General features: G+C 53.4%; 3 protein-coding genes across 3 annotated transcripts; 2 read left to right on the top strand and 1 right to left on the bottom strand.

Moving 5' to 3' along the window:
• Positions 1-114: 114 nt before the first annotated feature.
• GL50803_00119224 (Cathepsin B-like cysteine proteinase) lies at positions 115-2,259 on the top strand (the record flags this gene model as incomplete). The annotated part of the gene is made up of 1 exon (XM_001704333.2): positions 115-2,259. One exon carries the CDS (start codon positions 115-117, stop codon positions 2,257-2,259), a length of 2,145 nt encoding a protein of 714 aa, XP_001704385.2.
• A 7,003-nt stretch (positions 2,260-9,262) lies between these two features.
• Positions 9,263-10,918, top strand: GL50803_00136004 (VSP; the record flags this gene model as incomplete). Its single annotated transcript, XM_001710271.1, has 1 exon — positions 9,263-10,918. One exon carries the CDS (start codon positions 9,263-9,265, stop codon positions 10,916-10,918), a length of 1,656 nt encoding a protein of 551 aa, XP_001710323.1.
• Positions 10,919-13,604: 2,686 nt separating this feature from the next.
• On the bottom strand, positions 13,605-15,260 carry GL50803_00136003 (VSP; the record flags this gene model as incomplete). Its single annotated transcript, XM_001710272.1, has 1 exon — positions 13,605-15,260. The coding sequence occupies one exon, from the start codon at positions 15,258-15,260 to the stop codon at positions 13,605-13,607; it is 1,656 nt and encodes a 551-aa protein (XP_001710324.1).
• Between the last annotated feature and the right edge of the window lie 1,261 nt (positions 15,261-16,521).

Here is a 16,521-nt window from a genome sequence, read left to right as displayed (position 1 = left end):
GGCCCACATCATAACTTGTCCAGAGCTGGCAACTTCACCTACCGGGGCCACCGGTGCATCCAGATCATAAACCAGGGCTCGTGCGGCTGCTGCTACGCGGCGGCGGCGGTGGAGATGGTCACTGCCCGGCGGTGCCTCCAGCTCAACGACAGCAGGCTTGTGAGCCTCGAGGACCTCGTCACGTGCGACCACACCAAGTATCTGAACATCCAGAACAACGGGTGCCGTGGCGGCAATTCCCTTGCGTCGCTGAAGTTCGGAGAGACGACGGGCATGGTGTACGACACCTGCGAGGACTACTGGAACCGGACGTATCCCTACCCCACGGAGACGTGCAAGACCGTCTGCAAGGATAAGCGCCCCAAGGACCGCACCATTAAGAACAAGGCGCCCTACAGGCTCAGCGGCGTGGACGCGATGATGCGCGACATATACCAGAACGGGCCCATTGCGGTCTCCATGTACCTGGCCAACGACTTCCCCTCCAAGGACAAGAAGGGCATCTACAGCTCCGGCCCCAATACGAAGCTGGGGGGAGGCCACGCCGTGATGATAGTCGGGTGGGGCGAGGAGAACGGTGTACCCTACTGGGACTGTGCGAACACGTACGGCACCAATTGGGGCGACCAAGGCTACTTCAAGATCAAGCGCGGGTCCAACGAGCTCAAGATCGAGACGTGGCCCGGTTCAGCGCTGCCTATAGACACGACTCCTAAGCCGGAGCCCCAAAACGGCACAATCACTGTAGAGGCGGCCAAAACGTACATTGCTGGATACGAGATTGCAATACCGTACAAGGAGGTAGCGACCCCTGCAGAGCTCCAGCTGAAGTCAGAAGCAGGAGCGGTGACGTCGCTCGTTAAGCTGACGACCTCTAGTGGCACCGCCCGCGTTACCATACCTCGAGACACGTCTGCAGGGCAATACTACCTGACAACCAGCACTGGAGACGCAACGTCTGCGCGCTTCTCGTTGGCGTCCTACTTCACGCTGGCATTCGACAAGACTAGCTATCAGGGACAGGAGGGAGAGAGCGTCACACTCCGGTTCGCTGCACCGCTCCAGGTGCCCTGCAAGTTGATGGACGGCGCGTCTGTGCTGATGGAGCTCAGTAAGGGGGCGCAGTCCTGCGTGGCCCCGTCGAGCATGAGCGCTGGCAGGCATGCGCTGACCCTGACCACGTCCGACACCGTTCCCGTCCTATCCGCAAGCGCAGTGCTCACAATAGAGAAGAAGCACAACGATGAAGCAGTCATCACGATATCCAACCCGGTCGCCGGCGCACAGGTGACTGCGTTGGCCGAGGGCCTGCAGATTTCGTACGCCTCAACGGGGACGAGTGCAAAGCTGCTTCTCCAGGCGTATTGCGGAGAGCGACTGCTGGATGTCATCGCTGCTGGCCTGCCTCCCTCGGGAAGCATCGAGGTCCGCCTGCCGTCTTCCTATGGCAACTGCTCAGCTGCGTACCTCCGACTGCGCTCAGAGACGTCCCCCTTCGCGTACGCCGATGTGGGACCGCTGCATGTCACGTCGTACGGCTACCCTGCAGATGATCTCCCGGCCCCGTCTGATAAGAAGGATCCCGTGCCCGACCCGGAACCACAGCCCGACCCAGATCCCGAACCTGAGCCCGAACCTGAGCCTATTGGCGACGTGCCCCTGCTTATTACGGAGCCGTCTACGCAGAGTGTCTGGGTCCCCGGCGGTGCAGTTACAATCCGATGGACCAGCAACCTAACGGCCAGCACTGAGATGACGATCCTTTTGTACGAAAAGGTCGGATCGAAAAGCTACCTGCGCCACACGTTCACCCGCTCTGCCCCTAACACGGGGCTCTATGCCGACACTCTTCCGGCCTCTGTCCCCTCTGGCCCTAACTACTTCGTCCGCATGCGCTCCAACAGTCCCATGTTCACGAACACTTCGGATGACTTTGAGGTCAAGGCGAGCAGATACCTGGTCAGAGACGTTCCAGACGCCATTACTGTGCGGGATCCTCTGAGCTTCACTATCCATAGGCACGGGTTTGTGTTTCCCTTGCCTCGTAGAAGGTTCTCGGTCACGCTAATGCAGGCAGGAAAGGAGGTTTGTGCACTTGACGGAGTCGAGGGAGTGGCAGGACTCAACACGATCTATCTAGATAGCTGTGCTGAGAGGATGCAGGAGCTCCGAGACAAACAATACTACCTAAAGCTATGCTCTCAGAAGATGGAGTGCACGGTAACGCCGACTTTCACGGTACTAGATGACACTCATTGACACACTCTGATGAACTAGATGGTAAATCTATCCTAAGCAAAGATGTTGTCGGTTACACTGGACAGACTGTCATAAGCTCCTTCCCTTCATAGCCGACCGACTTTACCGAGGCTCCGAGAAGAACAGGCCGACACCAGTTTATGCCGAGCATGCCACCAACACACCAGCCAGCCAAAACCTCTGACATTAGCGCTCACTCCTTCATCCAGACAAGTATCTAGCAAAGCCTAGAGCCCCGTGCCCTTGTTTCATTCTGCTGTAGGAGCGAAACCCAGAGGCGTCCCAAGTTCTCTGTACTCGACATAGCGAGAGGCCAAAACTAGGATAGGGACCGTCTTACCACTGCAGACCAGTGTAGGCGCACATAGAACCGCAGCAGAGAGGATCCTAGAGGCATCCTTAGCATCTTCGTACTAAGAAGGCCAGAGCTGGACAGAGCCCCTTTTCTATAATCCAACTGGAGTCCGGCACTAGTATTGGGGGAGTAAGATCCTAGCCCCTAGAGCGCAAAAGGCACAGGGTAATCCGATCCAAAGCAATCTATTCTCGACACGCATTGCAGCCAGCGCCCTCAGCAGCATACGAACAAAAGGCATGCACTTCCGATTATGCAGATCAACACAATCCATTATACGGCACAGCCACTTTTGCCAGACGAATCCCTGTGCATGGAGGCATCCAACTAAGCTACGGAGACAGCGTGGGCCAGCTGGGCGCCGAACGTATACAGAAGAGCGACATATTAGTAAGGCACCTTGTTAGAGATTCGAGCCGTACAGCGTTATCACTAGGGGACTGCTGCAGAGAAAACTGTGAGAGGATGAGGAACAACTGGATTGCCATACAACCGGCTCGAAGCAAAACCACTTTGCATGACAGAACAGCTCTCCGTGTCAATATGAATATTGTCATCGAGAATGGCTCAGGGAAGAGAAGCACATGGTCAGAGCGGATGGTATAGGAACAAGGTGTTGTTTGCCAGAACTGCGACGTGGGTGCCCAGATTACCAGATTCTGGAGGTAGATGGCATCGGTGCTTTTAGTCCTGCAAGATCCCATTGTCTGCCTTATGGCAATCTCAGAACACACGCCTAAGTGGAGAGATAGGGCGCCACCAAGGAGTAAACAAGAGAAGTTAAAGTGCAAACCTGTCGTTGGGGTCTAGTCTTTCATGCCTACACTACCCCTGACAAGGATGCATCCAACCACTCAGCTGCTCGAGATTGGAATCAGTACACCGGAAATGTTATGGCAGAATGAGGTATTCAATTGTTAGTGCTAGGTGTGGATTTTATTCTTATGTAGGGCTAAGTAGTATGATTAAACAGGTGCCCAGAGGCTTCATAGGGGAATGAATAAGGAGCCATCAGCGAGTTCGATGCTTGGGCTATAGTGTAACAGACAGAACGAGGAAGCGGGACTCTCTCCCGTGGTGCATCATGCTACTCTACTATTTCATGCGAAGAACAGCTTTGTTGCAAGGGCTCTGTATCCCCATGGCCTATCGGCTAGGGTCCGCCATCACATAATGTCGCTATCTATATCACCGGGCTTTCTATCGCTATGTAAGTCAGAGCTGCCTTCTCTGCATCATCACTGTATCAATGTACTGTGCCAGCAAAATCCTACTGTCTTACATGACACGATAGAGGTAGGCACGTTGCACATAACGAGTCCATTCACGGACAGGGGGTTTTGAGGCCTTTTATCTTTGCTTTTTCTGGCATCGTCTATCAGTAAAAGTATCCAGCAGTGCCCGAGCCCAGCAATTCAACTACTGCAACGGTGGGTGCGCAGTGAGTCTAACGCGATCATCATATGAAGACTGCACAACGCCAGGGATATTCTGTTGGATGCTCCTATCGGACTTGGTATCAAGAATGGCATGAAGGGGACATGACCATCACATAGGCTGCGTGGTACCAGTAGTGTTAGCACAGTAGCAGATCTGGATAGGCCTGAAGGTAGACAAAGCCTACAAGCAAGTGACTCGTCCTCTTTGCTGCTACAACAGGTGCAATAGCACGTGGGTCCAAAGTCTAACCATCTGGGTCACAACTGTTACATATCGAAGGAGTGGACCGCATGGGATGCAGGCACGTGCAATGAGGAATGTGAGAAGGCCACCTGGTCCAAACAGTGTCCCTGCTACTACTGTCCTCATTGCGTGGTGCACTCCATACCTAGAGTTCCGGGCTCAGACTGAACCCTGAGCCAACCCTCGAGAGATCCCATCTCCAGAAGGATGCGTCCTTCACTGTCTATGGCAGCGGGGTCAAAGAACTATGGCCCAAGTGCAGTCAGACTGGTTCGGTGTGGGGTGCAAGCGCCCACTATTCTCTCTCTGGCCGTCCAGTACCATGTGTTCTGTATCAGACAGGCAGGATCTGACGTTGCACAACACAAGAGCCCTTCCAGGATGTGCAGGGGGCTGTGTGATCTGTGATGGTGGCGCGTCTCTACCTTCGAAGATGCTGGCAGAGCCAGTGAGCCTAGTGAAGTACACCGGTAGCTATAGCGTACCGAATGGATCAAGCCCTTTGCATCCGGTCACGAATTATGCCTTTGTAACAGACCACAGGTGAAGCGGGAAACTTAGCCCTGATGGTGGCACGACTGTAATGGCTGGTGAGTCCAGAGTAACCGCCGAATTGGAGCCGTCGATGTGGTTTTCAACAAGGTACAGCAGAGCGTATGAGCCAGCTGAGCACTGATGCTGGGCTTCTGAAGAGCTGGGGCTTGGACCTCTCAGATGAAGCAGGGTGAATTGTGTTGTCCTTGCTGAGTAATCTTAGAATCTCAAAGTGTCTGGATCCGTACTTGCGTGTCCGTCAAAACCCACAGTGTGCTTTGGGACCGCACTAGTTGATAGGTCGAGATATTTGAGAAGAGCTTTGCTGTCTTCTGCCATCAGCATGCGCTGTCTCGTGGACCCATCCTGAGGTTACGCCCTTGAGTGACCAGAGGGGACCAAATGCCAGCAGAGCTGGTCAGCGAGGCAAGCCTGCTACAAGCAGCTTGTCGATCTAGCGAAAGGCATACCTACGGCGAAGAAGAGCATCTTGCACCAGTTGAGTGTGACTTAGGGCTAGGGGCGAATTGGGGGCTGGATCTGCGAACGACCGCCATTTTGCATCATCCTTGTGGCCATGACTAGGCCATCCAGGCAACACGCCTCGATACGGGCGCAGAGACTTGGAGAGTAGGATGCCCCCATAGGTTTGTTGCTTGAGTACTAAAAAATCCGGAACAACAATAACGGCTGCTGTCTCCTCGGGATGCCCATCTGTCCATAGGATCGGTCGTTCTAGCTTTGATCCACTGGACAAGTAGCCTAGGGGTATTCTGTGCCACAGTCTGACACACAGTGCAGTACAGGTACTCGTAAGCACAGCAATACAGGGGAGGGGAGTAGCATGAGCAGCCGGCGCGTTATGCTCCTGGTTGTGTACTGTAGCTTCCGCCTGTATAAAGCTACACTGAGCTAGCACGTCCTATTACCTTCCGGCGATGACTGTCTCTACCACTGCGTTCGCTACAACAAGAGACGTATACGCCTGACAAATTAAGCAGATATTGCGGCATCCTTCTCTAGTAGCGTATACAGGCCCGCACAATGCCATAGTAGATAGAGTAGATGTCATTTCATCTAAGGTGTCTACTTTGATGGAAGACAGCGCTCGGTTATACTAGAGATGCTTCTGTTTAAGCATAAGGTCTTTACGACTGCTTATCCATCAGCTACAGTGACAGCTGTATACCCAAAAGGATCCTGCAGAGCGCTCCGCCATCTTTCAAGGTGAAACATAGATATGCGTACAAAGCTAAAAATAGAAATCTGTGCATCAAATGTCATAACCCTAGTGTGATGACTGGCCTAAATCACAATGCACTCGTCAAGAGCTTGTATACTCGCTTGCATACTCGCTATTAGTATTAAGCAAGAATACAGGGAGATTTGCCTCTGGTTGCGCTCACCTCATAATGTCTAGTCCTCGGTGACACGCTTCAAGGAGGAAGAATGTCTGCTAGGTGCTTGGAAGACTATCCGTGCATGGCGGCTCCTAGAGAGCCGGTTCGCATGGAGAATGTAAGGGTAATCAACAGATCAGTGAGATAAAACTGACGCTACAGAGACTAGCTATTAGCTCGGATTACAGCAGGGACACCTGTAATGCCTCTCTGACCTCTAAACCTGGAGAGGTCGTAGGGTCTGCAGACAAGCTGGACGCTGCTTTTTGATTTTATGCATTTACGGCAGCGTAATATCTATCAAGAGTTGCTTCGTTTGGAGCCGAGGGTATTCACCTTCCCTTCGTATACAGATGAGGAGCGATTGTAGAGATCTCCACAGGCTGGTACCGGTCGATATGGTCACTATCCACACTGTCTCAGCTGCGTCCTCCCATGCCAGATGGACACCAATAATGCTTCTTGGCCACATGACGTCCTACGATGCATCTCCACCTTCGACACAGGTTGCTACACACACTGCGTAGTTTAGATTGCTCATTAGCCAAGGTGATCTGATCAGCTCTTGTCCTCTGCCCGTCTATCTCGTGCAACCACTACTGATGGCCTTTCCAGATCAGCGAGTGCTTCCATCGGTCCCGCAAGGGCATACGTCATACAGGCGACCACTACGGACTAGGGTCCTGTCTACCAAAGAAAGGGTCAACCAGTTTACTACGTAGGCATTCATTGTGCGTCTCATATAGTCCGGCAGGTCTTGTGCTCTCCAACATTCCCTCGCAAGCCTCCGACTAAAGCCATGCATATCGTTATTGACAAGCACCTTAGCTTTATTCGACCACTTAGGGCGTTAGATCCTTTGCCCTGTACAGTGGGTATGCTCAGCGTGGGAGGTTCACAATCAGCATTAGCTTTCTTGGCTCATTGTTTGAGTAATACTGTCATTGCTTCTCGATTCAACTAGCAACTCAACTAATGGTCTCAAATGCAAATGATAACTCACCAGTAGGTAGTCAGCAATAACTGTGGCGCATATCTCCGCCAAGACACGGCTTCCTGAGCAGGGGCATGAAGTGGGCCTCTGCCATTCTACGGTCCTGCTGCTCCCTCGGATAGCAAGGATCGGAACAGCCTAGGCTAACATTGATCGCTTCCGGGTCTCCATCTGTCCTCGTTGTCTGAGGTAGGCTTGACTTCATAAACTGAAAGGTACTGCACTGTACTCTGGATCTGCGAAATTCAATTAGGCAGGGCTGCCATTTCGGTGGCTGCACTGATGTAGCTGCGCACCCCGCAGGACCTCCAGAGAGCATTACAGCTCAATGGAACCCTTTATTTGTCTAATGCAAGTTGTAGCTGTGACCTTATAGGTGCAGGACTTTCTAGAATAACCGGCCAACTACAGAGTTCGCTCATTCATGTAGAGCCAACGAATAGAGAGTAACATCAGTTTCGTCGATCGTCTACAACGCACATCAGTCAAATCTCACAGGCGAGTAAGCCCCATCCACCCCGCAGCAATAAGCATCAGTAGGTGTTCTTCATAACGATAAGTAGACAGGCTTTCAACAATCACAGCACCCGCTTTCCTGTTGAAGACCTTCCAGTCACTAGCCTAGGTCAGCTTCCTACAAGATCCGTGATGGAATTGTATCAGAAATGCATGCTTATGGGACTCCCAGCTCAAGATGTATGCTGCTGGATCCCACTTTCCATACCAGTCTGTGTACGGCGGTTCTTTTGGCCCCTAGTGGAGCCATAGAAGATTGCAGGATATGATGTCCTCAGTAGGGCTTTATCTGACTCCTATAGCTATATGACAAGAAGATCCCGGCCTTCTATGCATTATTTAACGCATGCTAAGGTGCACTAGTACAACCCCTACAGTGTGGCATGATTCGTGAGTCAAGAGGTAGGACGCTTACGCTGATTGGCATGTCTCCTCAGGGCCAACTACAGCTCGGACCAAAGGTCATGAGCGAATGCTATTCGATTCCCTTATCAACAGATGGGGGTCAACTGCTCTAACACCCACAGGAGGTCACAAAAGGTACTGGACCAGGCATCCGGCCAACGCCTGGCAAACCAGCGCGGTCTCCTTGGATTCTATTCTTTCCTCACAAGCATCCACATGTAGGAAGCTCTGAGGGCTTAAAGCCTTACACTAGCAGGCTCAAAGTACTGCAAACCCGGCTGCCTCCACTAGCGATGGTAGCGACAGCACTAGGATGATCCAGAGGGGAGGATAAGAGTCCTGCTCCATCAGTTTAGGGGGTGACACAGTTTGGGCAAGGTTTTCTCCTTGTCTAGATTTAGGAGTGCTGGCCTACGCTCTCTGAAGCCCAATTGACACCCTGTCATGCGATAGGATATCTTAAAGTATTCATTACAAAAGATCAGAAATAGCGCCATGCACACCCAACAAACCAGAGCGCCTCGTAGGCTAATCTATACTGATTCACACTTCTACGGGCCTTAGCGATCACTGTAGCCTTTTCTCGGGATCTCGCACAAGACTGTCCTTGAGTGCGGTTCTCTCACGACAGCCGGGAGTCGCAGACATAATCTAAGGAAGTGATGATGCAACAGAGGCGGAAACGAGGTCATCGGCGCATGGGGGTCCGTAGGGGCCCGATCCGCGCAAGGAAGGCACAGGGAGCTGACTCATCAGGGACGTAGAGACCCCAGGAGAGGAGCCAGCAACGAACCCACGGCACAGCAGGGGCACCTGAGCTGTCTTTTGATTGGCCGCAGGGTAGAGAGGCGGCGAGCGTGTGAAGAAGTTTCACCACCTATTTTTGGATTTTTTGTTTCCCTGCGTGTTGTGCAGGGGGTATGGAGTTCAGGCCCAGAGAGCTCGCGTGGGCTGTATGCAGTAGATGTACTTAGTATTTGATGAGCTTCTATGTCCTAAGCAGAGGTATCGTAGGAGACGAATCTCTTTGGATTAATTAGCACAGTATATAGTAAGTCAGGTCTTTAGTCTTAAGTATTTTATTCTTACTCATGCGATAAGCTGAGAAGGACCTCAATGTTGTTGGTAGCTTTCTACTTTGTGCTGAGTGCTCTTGCAGCAGAATGTAGCGCGGAGGGAACTGCTAAAGATAACTGTGAAGCCAATCATTGCGAAATGGTTGGTGGCACTGAAATCTGTACGCAATGTCAAACAGGAAAGGTTCCAATTGATGGGCAATGTGCAGGTGCTACTGATAGCAACACAAAGTGCAAGAATGCTGATGGCGTTGCTGATGCAGATCAGACGTGCGGAAAATGTCTTCTAGAAACTTTCATGTACAAAGGAGGATGCTATGTAACAACCAAGGCTCCTGGTAATGTGATGTGCGGAGATGCAGCTGCTGGTAAGTGCACACAGGTTAAGGCTGGGTACTTCCTGCCGCCGGGCGCTGATAATGCGCACGACTCGGTTGTTTCATGCGGGGATACAACGGGCGTGACGCTTACTGACAATAAGAAGTACACGGGCGTGGCCGGGTGTGGTAAGTGTGAGCAACCCGGCGAAGCACAGAATGGCACTCCCAAGGCCGCCACATGCACTGAGTGCCAGGCGGATAAGTATCTGAAGACAGAATCAGGGACAACCTCTTGTGTTGACGAAGGGAACTGCAATAACGGATTCTTCCCCACCACTGATGCACAGAGTAATAACAAGAAGGTATGTGCTCTGTGTAGTGAGGCCGATAAGGGTGGCATAGCCGACTGCAAGAAGTGCTCCCTCAAAGCAACGTCTGCAAGAGCAGGTCCAATGGTTACGTGCTCTGAGTGTACTAATAATAATCTGAGCCCCCTGAAGGACGAGTGCATGCTCGGTTGCCCTGCTGGCACATATGCCAACAACAAGGTGTGCACCCTCTGCCACGAGTCGTGCGCTGGCTGCCAGACCGACGACAAGGAGACCTCCTGTACGGCCTGCTACCCCGGGTCTGTACTTGAGCATGATGGTGATCTGACTACTGGCAAATGCATCCAGGAGTGCACGGGAAGGTACGCAGAGAACTGCGAAGCTGGCCAGTGCACGGCCGTCGTTGGGGGATCCAAGTATTGCAGCAGGTGCAAGACAGGGTTCGTTCCGATAAACGGCATGTGCGTCTCTACAACAGCCCGCGCAGCCACAGAGTGTGTGGCTGGAGAGGGAGTCTGCACTAGTTGCACGGGCGCATACTTCTTAGAATCTGGCGGATGCTATAAAACCGGGGCATTTCCAGGTAACACGTTGTGCATAGCCGCAGGGGCCAATGGAAAGTGTGCAAACTGCGCCAATGGACAGAATGCAGATCCTCAAACAGGCGCGTGTCCCCCGTGTCCAGCCAACTGCTCAAAGTGCAGCGGCGATAGCGATGTTAAGACGTGTACTGAGTGCTATTCTGGATACTATCTTGACACTGGAAAAGAGTGTAAAAAGTGTTCTGAAACAAGTGGTAACATCCAAGGCGTACCTAATTGCGTGAGCTGTAAAGCTCCTTCGTCTCCTAATGCGCCGACTCCTGTTACCTGCTATGTTAAAACAGACGCCACTAACAACGGCGATAACGATAACAACGGCGGAAGCACGAACAAGAGCGGCCTCTCCACTGGGGCCATCGCGGGTATCTCCGTTGCTGTGGTGGTTGTTGTGGGTGGTCTCGTAGGGTTCCTCTGCTGGTGGTTCATATGTAGGGGGAAGGCGTAGATGTGTACTTAGGTAGTAAACGCGTCACTGTATATGATTTATTACACTATGCTGCTGGGGCTATCTGAGTGTGGCCCAGAGATCGTGCGGGTAATCATCGCTCCTTCCTGGTCAGTTCAGAGACGACTGTTGGTCATGGATAGCATAACAAGAGGGTCCTCTCCAGTGATATATTCAGAGTCTGGGCATTCCTCGGCCACTCCATGAGGATATGCTCTGTCTGGATATCCATGCCGATCTGCCTTGGATTCAGGCCTTCTTGTAGACTCTCTGCTCTACCGGTGGGGCCTCTCCTTGGTCTTCCTTCGTGGTGGGTGAAGCTCTGGTCGCCGTCCTTTTTTAGATGCCCCGTCTGTCAGGGGCTGCCACCGGGCTCTCCGCTGGCTGGGCTCCTCGGTGTCCGGTCAGCTGTGGATCTGGGTCAGCGCTTTACAGTCGCGGTCACTTGGGTCTTATAGCGACCAGCTGGTGGGTGAGGCGGTGGGGGCTGGGCGGTGAGGCTGGGTTGCTGGGGCGGTGAGGCCGGAGGGGACTGGTGGGACCGGGTGGGGTGTTGTATGTGCCTCTGGGTCTGGTGGGTCAGTGGGGTGGTGGGTGATCCCCGTTCTGTTTGCTAAGGTGGCTGTGTCTGATCCCCAGCCTTCGTTGCACTCTCTGAGACAGAGGCACCGACGATCGTGTCGTGTCCCCTTGACTGAGCGCCTCCCTTGGCCCCTTATCTCAGGCAGTACTGCCTCTCTGTCTGGCTGGTGCGTGAGGGTTGAGGCAGGCCATCGCAGCCTCTCCTGTTGCTCTGTGCGGGTCTGCTGAGCCCCTGGCATGCCCTGTCCAGTGCCTCGACGGTAGTTCACCTCGGGCCAGCAGGGGTGTGGATGAGCCTGTGGATGGGATGGGTTCTCTCGTGCCTCTAGTGTGATGGCCCAGAAGACTGGCATGGTGGGGCACCGGTGACTGCACTGTCCCCGTGGTCAGCTGTGCTGCTCCTGGTGGGTCCTCGTTGTGGAGCGCTGTGTGTCGTCCGTAGGCAGGGGTGAGCCTCCTTGGTCTCAGGATGCTCTACCATGCAGAGAGGAGCACGCTGGGGGTCACTCATATCTCAGTTGCTGTGCCCTCAGGAGTTCCCAGTGTGATCTATCGGGACCTTGACCCCTCTCGTGGCTCTGATGACCCCTCGGGGAGAGCCGGGGTGTCCTATGCCAGGGGAGGCACACACCCTCCTGCATGAGCTGGGACCCACTGCACTGCCCTCAAGGAGGTCTGCTATGAGAGGCAGTGAATGATTGACAGCCCCTCAGAGTGCGGTGGATGGTGCTCGTGGTCATCTCTGTGATCGGGCATCACTCTGATTGTCGGCTCTGTGCCTTATGGTGCTCAGAGGTCACCTGTCTGCCTCATAGCCTGCTGGACAGCCGGGCCTCTTGTGGTATCCTAAGGTCTCCCCACTCCTCTGGTTGCTGCCCCCTCGGATCATCGGTGGAGGCCAGCGAGTCTTCGGAGTCTGGTGCCTGCCTGGGTGTCATGGAGACCCTGGCAGCTATCAAGGCTCTGCCACTGCTCACCTGCTGGAGTGTGCCTCCCTTGGGCCCCCTTTGCTCTGCTGTGCTGCTTGAGTCCTCTGGCTTCCTATCATACCCTGATTGTGAGGGTGACTCCATCTGGTCCTCTGATGCCCCTGTGGATGAGCACAGTAATGTGTCTGGCCGGGGATCTCTGGTGCCCGTGTCTGTCACTGCCTCTCGGGTGCTCGGGTGGTTGCCTGGTACTCTCGTATGGGGGCACAGTCTGTCCGTGTGTGGATGGTCCTCCTGCACTCATGTCCATCTGTGCACACTGTCACTCAGCCTCGAAAGCAGACCAGTGCAGTCATCAAGGGTCGCTGTCAGAGGGAGTCGTCTGCCACTACCATCGCTCGAGCAGGCCCTGCATCTCAGGCTGGTTGCTATGCACCCTCATGGCAGGGCTGCCTGACCCCCTGGTCATCCTCTCTGTCCCGGCGTGCACGGCTCCTGAGGGTTGTCTGGGTGGAGGCACTCACAGACCACGAGCACACAGAGGGATGAGTCACAGATAGACAGCCCCCAGTCACCACAGCTACGATCACCCCAGTCTATCGAGGGACCAGAGGCACATACAACACCCCACCCGGTCCCACCAGTCCCCTCCGGCCTCACCGCCCCAGCAACCCAGCCTCACCGCCCAGCCCCCACCGCCTCACCCACCAGCTGGCCCACTGAGACCTGCGTGACCACGACTGTAGAAGCGCTGCCCGGGCCACAGCTGACCGGACACCGAGGGGCCCAGCCAGCGGAGAGCCCCGATGGCAGCCCCTGACAGACGGGGGCATCTAAAAAAGACAGCGACCGGAGTCTCACCCACCACGAAGGAAGACCAAGGAGAGGCCCCACCGGTAGAGCAGAGAGTCTACAAGAAGGCCTGAATCCAAGGCAGATCGGCATGGATATCCAGACAGAGCATATCCTCATGGAGTGGCCGAGGAATGCCCAGACTCTGAATATATCACTGGAGAGGACCCTCTTGTTATGCTATCCATGACCAACAGTCGTCTCTGAACTGACCAGGAAGGAGCGATGATTACCCGCACGATCTCTGGGCCACACTCAGATAGCCCCAGCAGCATAGTGTAATAAATCATATACAGTGACGCGTTTACTACCTAAGTACACATCTACGCCTTCCCCCTACATATGAACCACCAGCAGAGGAACCCTACGAGACCACCCACAACAACCACCACAGCAACGGAGATACCCGCGATGGCCCCAGTGGAGAGGCCGCTCTTGTTCGTGCTTCCGCCGTTGTTATCGTTATCGCCGTTGTTAGTGGCGTCTGTTTTAACATAGCAGGTAACAGGAGTCGGCGCATTAGGAGACGAAGGAGCTTTACAGCTCACGCAATTAGGTACGCCTTGGATGTTACCACTTGTTTCAGAACACTTTTTACACTCTTTTCCAGTGTCAAGATAGTATCCAGAATAGCACTCAGTACACGTCTTAACATCGCTATCGCCGCTGCACTTTGAGCAGTTGGCTGGACACGGGGGACACGCGCCTGTTTGAGGATCTGCATTCTGTCCATTGGCGCAGTTTGCACACTTTCCATTGGCCCCTGCGGCTATGCACAACGTGTTACCTGGAAATGCCCCGGTTTTATAGCATCCGCCAGATTCTAAGAAGTATGCGCCCGTGCAACTAGTGCAGACTCCCTCTCCAGCCACACACTCTGTGGCTGCGCGGGCTGTTGTAGAGACGCACATGCCGTTTATCGGAACGAACCCTGTCTTGCACCTGCTGCAATACTTGGATCCCCCAACGACGGCCGTGCACTGGCCAGCTTCGCAGTTCTCTGCGTACCTTCCCGTGCACTCCTGGATGCATTTGCCAGTAGTCAGATCACCATCATGCTCAAGTACAGACCCGGGGTAGCAGGCCGTACAGGAGGTCTCCTTGTCGTCGGTCTGGCAGCCAGCGCACGACTCGTGGCAGAGGGTGCACACCTTGTTGTTGGCATATGTGCCAGCAGGGCAACCGAGCATGCACTCGTCCTTCAGGGGGCTCAGATTATTATTAGTACACTCAGAGCACGTAACCATTGGACCTGCTCTTGCAGACGTTGCTTTGAGGGAGCACTTCTTGCAGTCGGCTATGCCACCCTTATCGGCCTCACTACACAGAGCACATACCTTCTTGTTATTACTCTGTGCATCAGTGGTGGGGAAGAATCCGTTATTGCAGTTCCCTTCGTCAACACAAGAGGTTGTCCCTGATTCTGTCTTCAGATACTTATCCGCCTGGCACTCAGTGCATGTGGCGGCCTTGGGAGTGCCATTCTGTGCTTCGCCGGGTTGCTCACACTTACCACACCCGGCCACGCCCGTGTACTTCTTATTGTCAGTAAGCGTCACGCCCGTTGTATCCCCGCATGAAACAACCGAGTCGTGCGCATTATCAGCGCCCGGCGGCAGGAAGTACCCAGCCTTAACCTGTGTGCACTTACCAGCAGCTGCATCTCCGCACATCACATTACCAGGAGCCTTGGTTGTTACATAGCATCCTCCTTTGTACATGAAAGTTTCTAGAAGACATTTTCCGCACGTCTGATCTGCATCAGCAACGCCATCAGCATTCTTGCACTTTGTGTTGCTATCAGTAGCACCTGCACATTGCCCATCAATTGGAACCTTTCCTGTTTGACATTGCGTACAGATTTCAGTGCCACCAACCATTTCGCAATGATTGGCTTCACAGTTATCTTTAGCAGTTCCCTCCGCGCTACATTCTGCTGCAAGAGCACTCAGCACAAAGTAGAAAGCTACCAACAACATTGAGGTCCTTCTCAGCTTATCGCATGAGTAAGAATAAAATACTTAAGACTAAAGACCTGACTTACTATATACTGTGCTAATTAATCCAAAGAGATTCGTCTCCTACGATACCTCTGCTTAGGACATAGAAGCTCATCAAATACTAAGTACATCTACTGCATACAGCCCACGCGAGCTCTCTGGGCCTGAACTCCATACCCCCTGCACAACACGCAGGGAAACAAAAAATCCAAAAATAGGTGGTGAAACTTCTTCACACGCTCGCCGCCTCTCTACCCTGCGGCCAATCAAAAGACAGCTCAGGTGCCCCTGCTGTGCCGTGGGTTCGTTGCTGGCTCCTCTCCTGGGGTCTCTACGTCCCTGATGAGTCAGCTCCCTGTGCCTTCCTTGCGCGGATCGGGCCCCTACGGACCCCCATGCGCCGATGACCTCGTTTCCGCCTCTGTTGCATCATCACTTCCTTAGATTATGTCTGCGACTCCCGGCTGTCGTGAGAGAACCGCACTCAAGGACAGTCTTGTGCGAGATCCCGAGAAAAGGCTACAGTGATCGCTAAGGCCCGTAGAAGTGTGAATCAGTATAGATTAGCCTACGAGGCGCTCTGGTTTGTTGGGTGTGCATGGCGCTATTTCTGATCTTTTGTAATGAATACTTTAAGATATCCTATCGCATGACAGGGTGTCAATTGGGCTTCAGAGAGCGTAGGCCAGCACTCCTAAATCTAGACAAGGAGAAAACCTTGCCCAAACTGTGTCACCCCCTAAACTGATGGAGCAGGACTCTTATCCTCCCCTCTGGATCATCCTAGTGCTGTCGCTACCATCGCTAGTGGAGGCAGCCGGGTTTGCAGTACTTTGAGCCTGCTAGTGTAAGGCTTTAAGCCCTCAGAGCTTCCTACATGTGGATGCTTGTGAGGAAAGAATAGAATCCAAGGAGACCGCGCTGGTTTGCCAGGCGTTGGCCGGATGCCTGGTCCAGTACCTTTTGTGACCTCCTGTGGGTGTTAGAGCAGTTGACCCCCATCTGTTGATAAGGGAATCGAATAGCATTCGCTCATGACCTTTGGTCCGAGCTGTAGTTGGCCCTGAGGAGACATGCCAATCAGCGTAAGCGTCCTACCTCTTGACTCACGAATCATGCCACACTGTAGGGGTTGTACTAGTGCACCTTAGCATGCGTTAAATAATGCATAGAAGGCCGGGATCTTCTTGTCATATAGCTATAGGAGTCAGATAAAGCCCTACTGAGGACATCATATCCT

Source organism: Giardia intestinalis, chromosome 3, assembly GCF_000002435.2.
Source record: "Giardia intestinalis strain WB C6 chromosome 3, whole genome shotgun sequence".
NCBI classification, from domain to species: Eukaryota; Fornicata; order Diplomonadida; family Hexamitidae; genus Giardia; species Giardia duodenalis.
The sequence above is the reverse complement of the archived record's forward strand: the minus strand, read 5'-3'. Positions and strand labels throughout refer to the sequence as shown.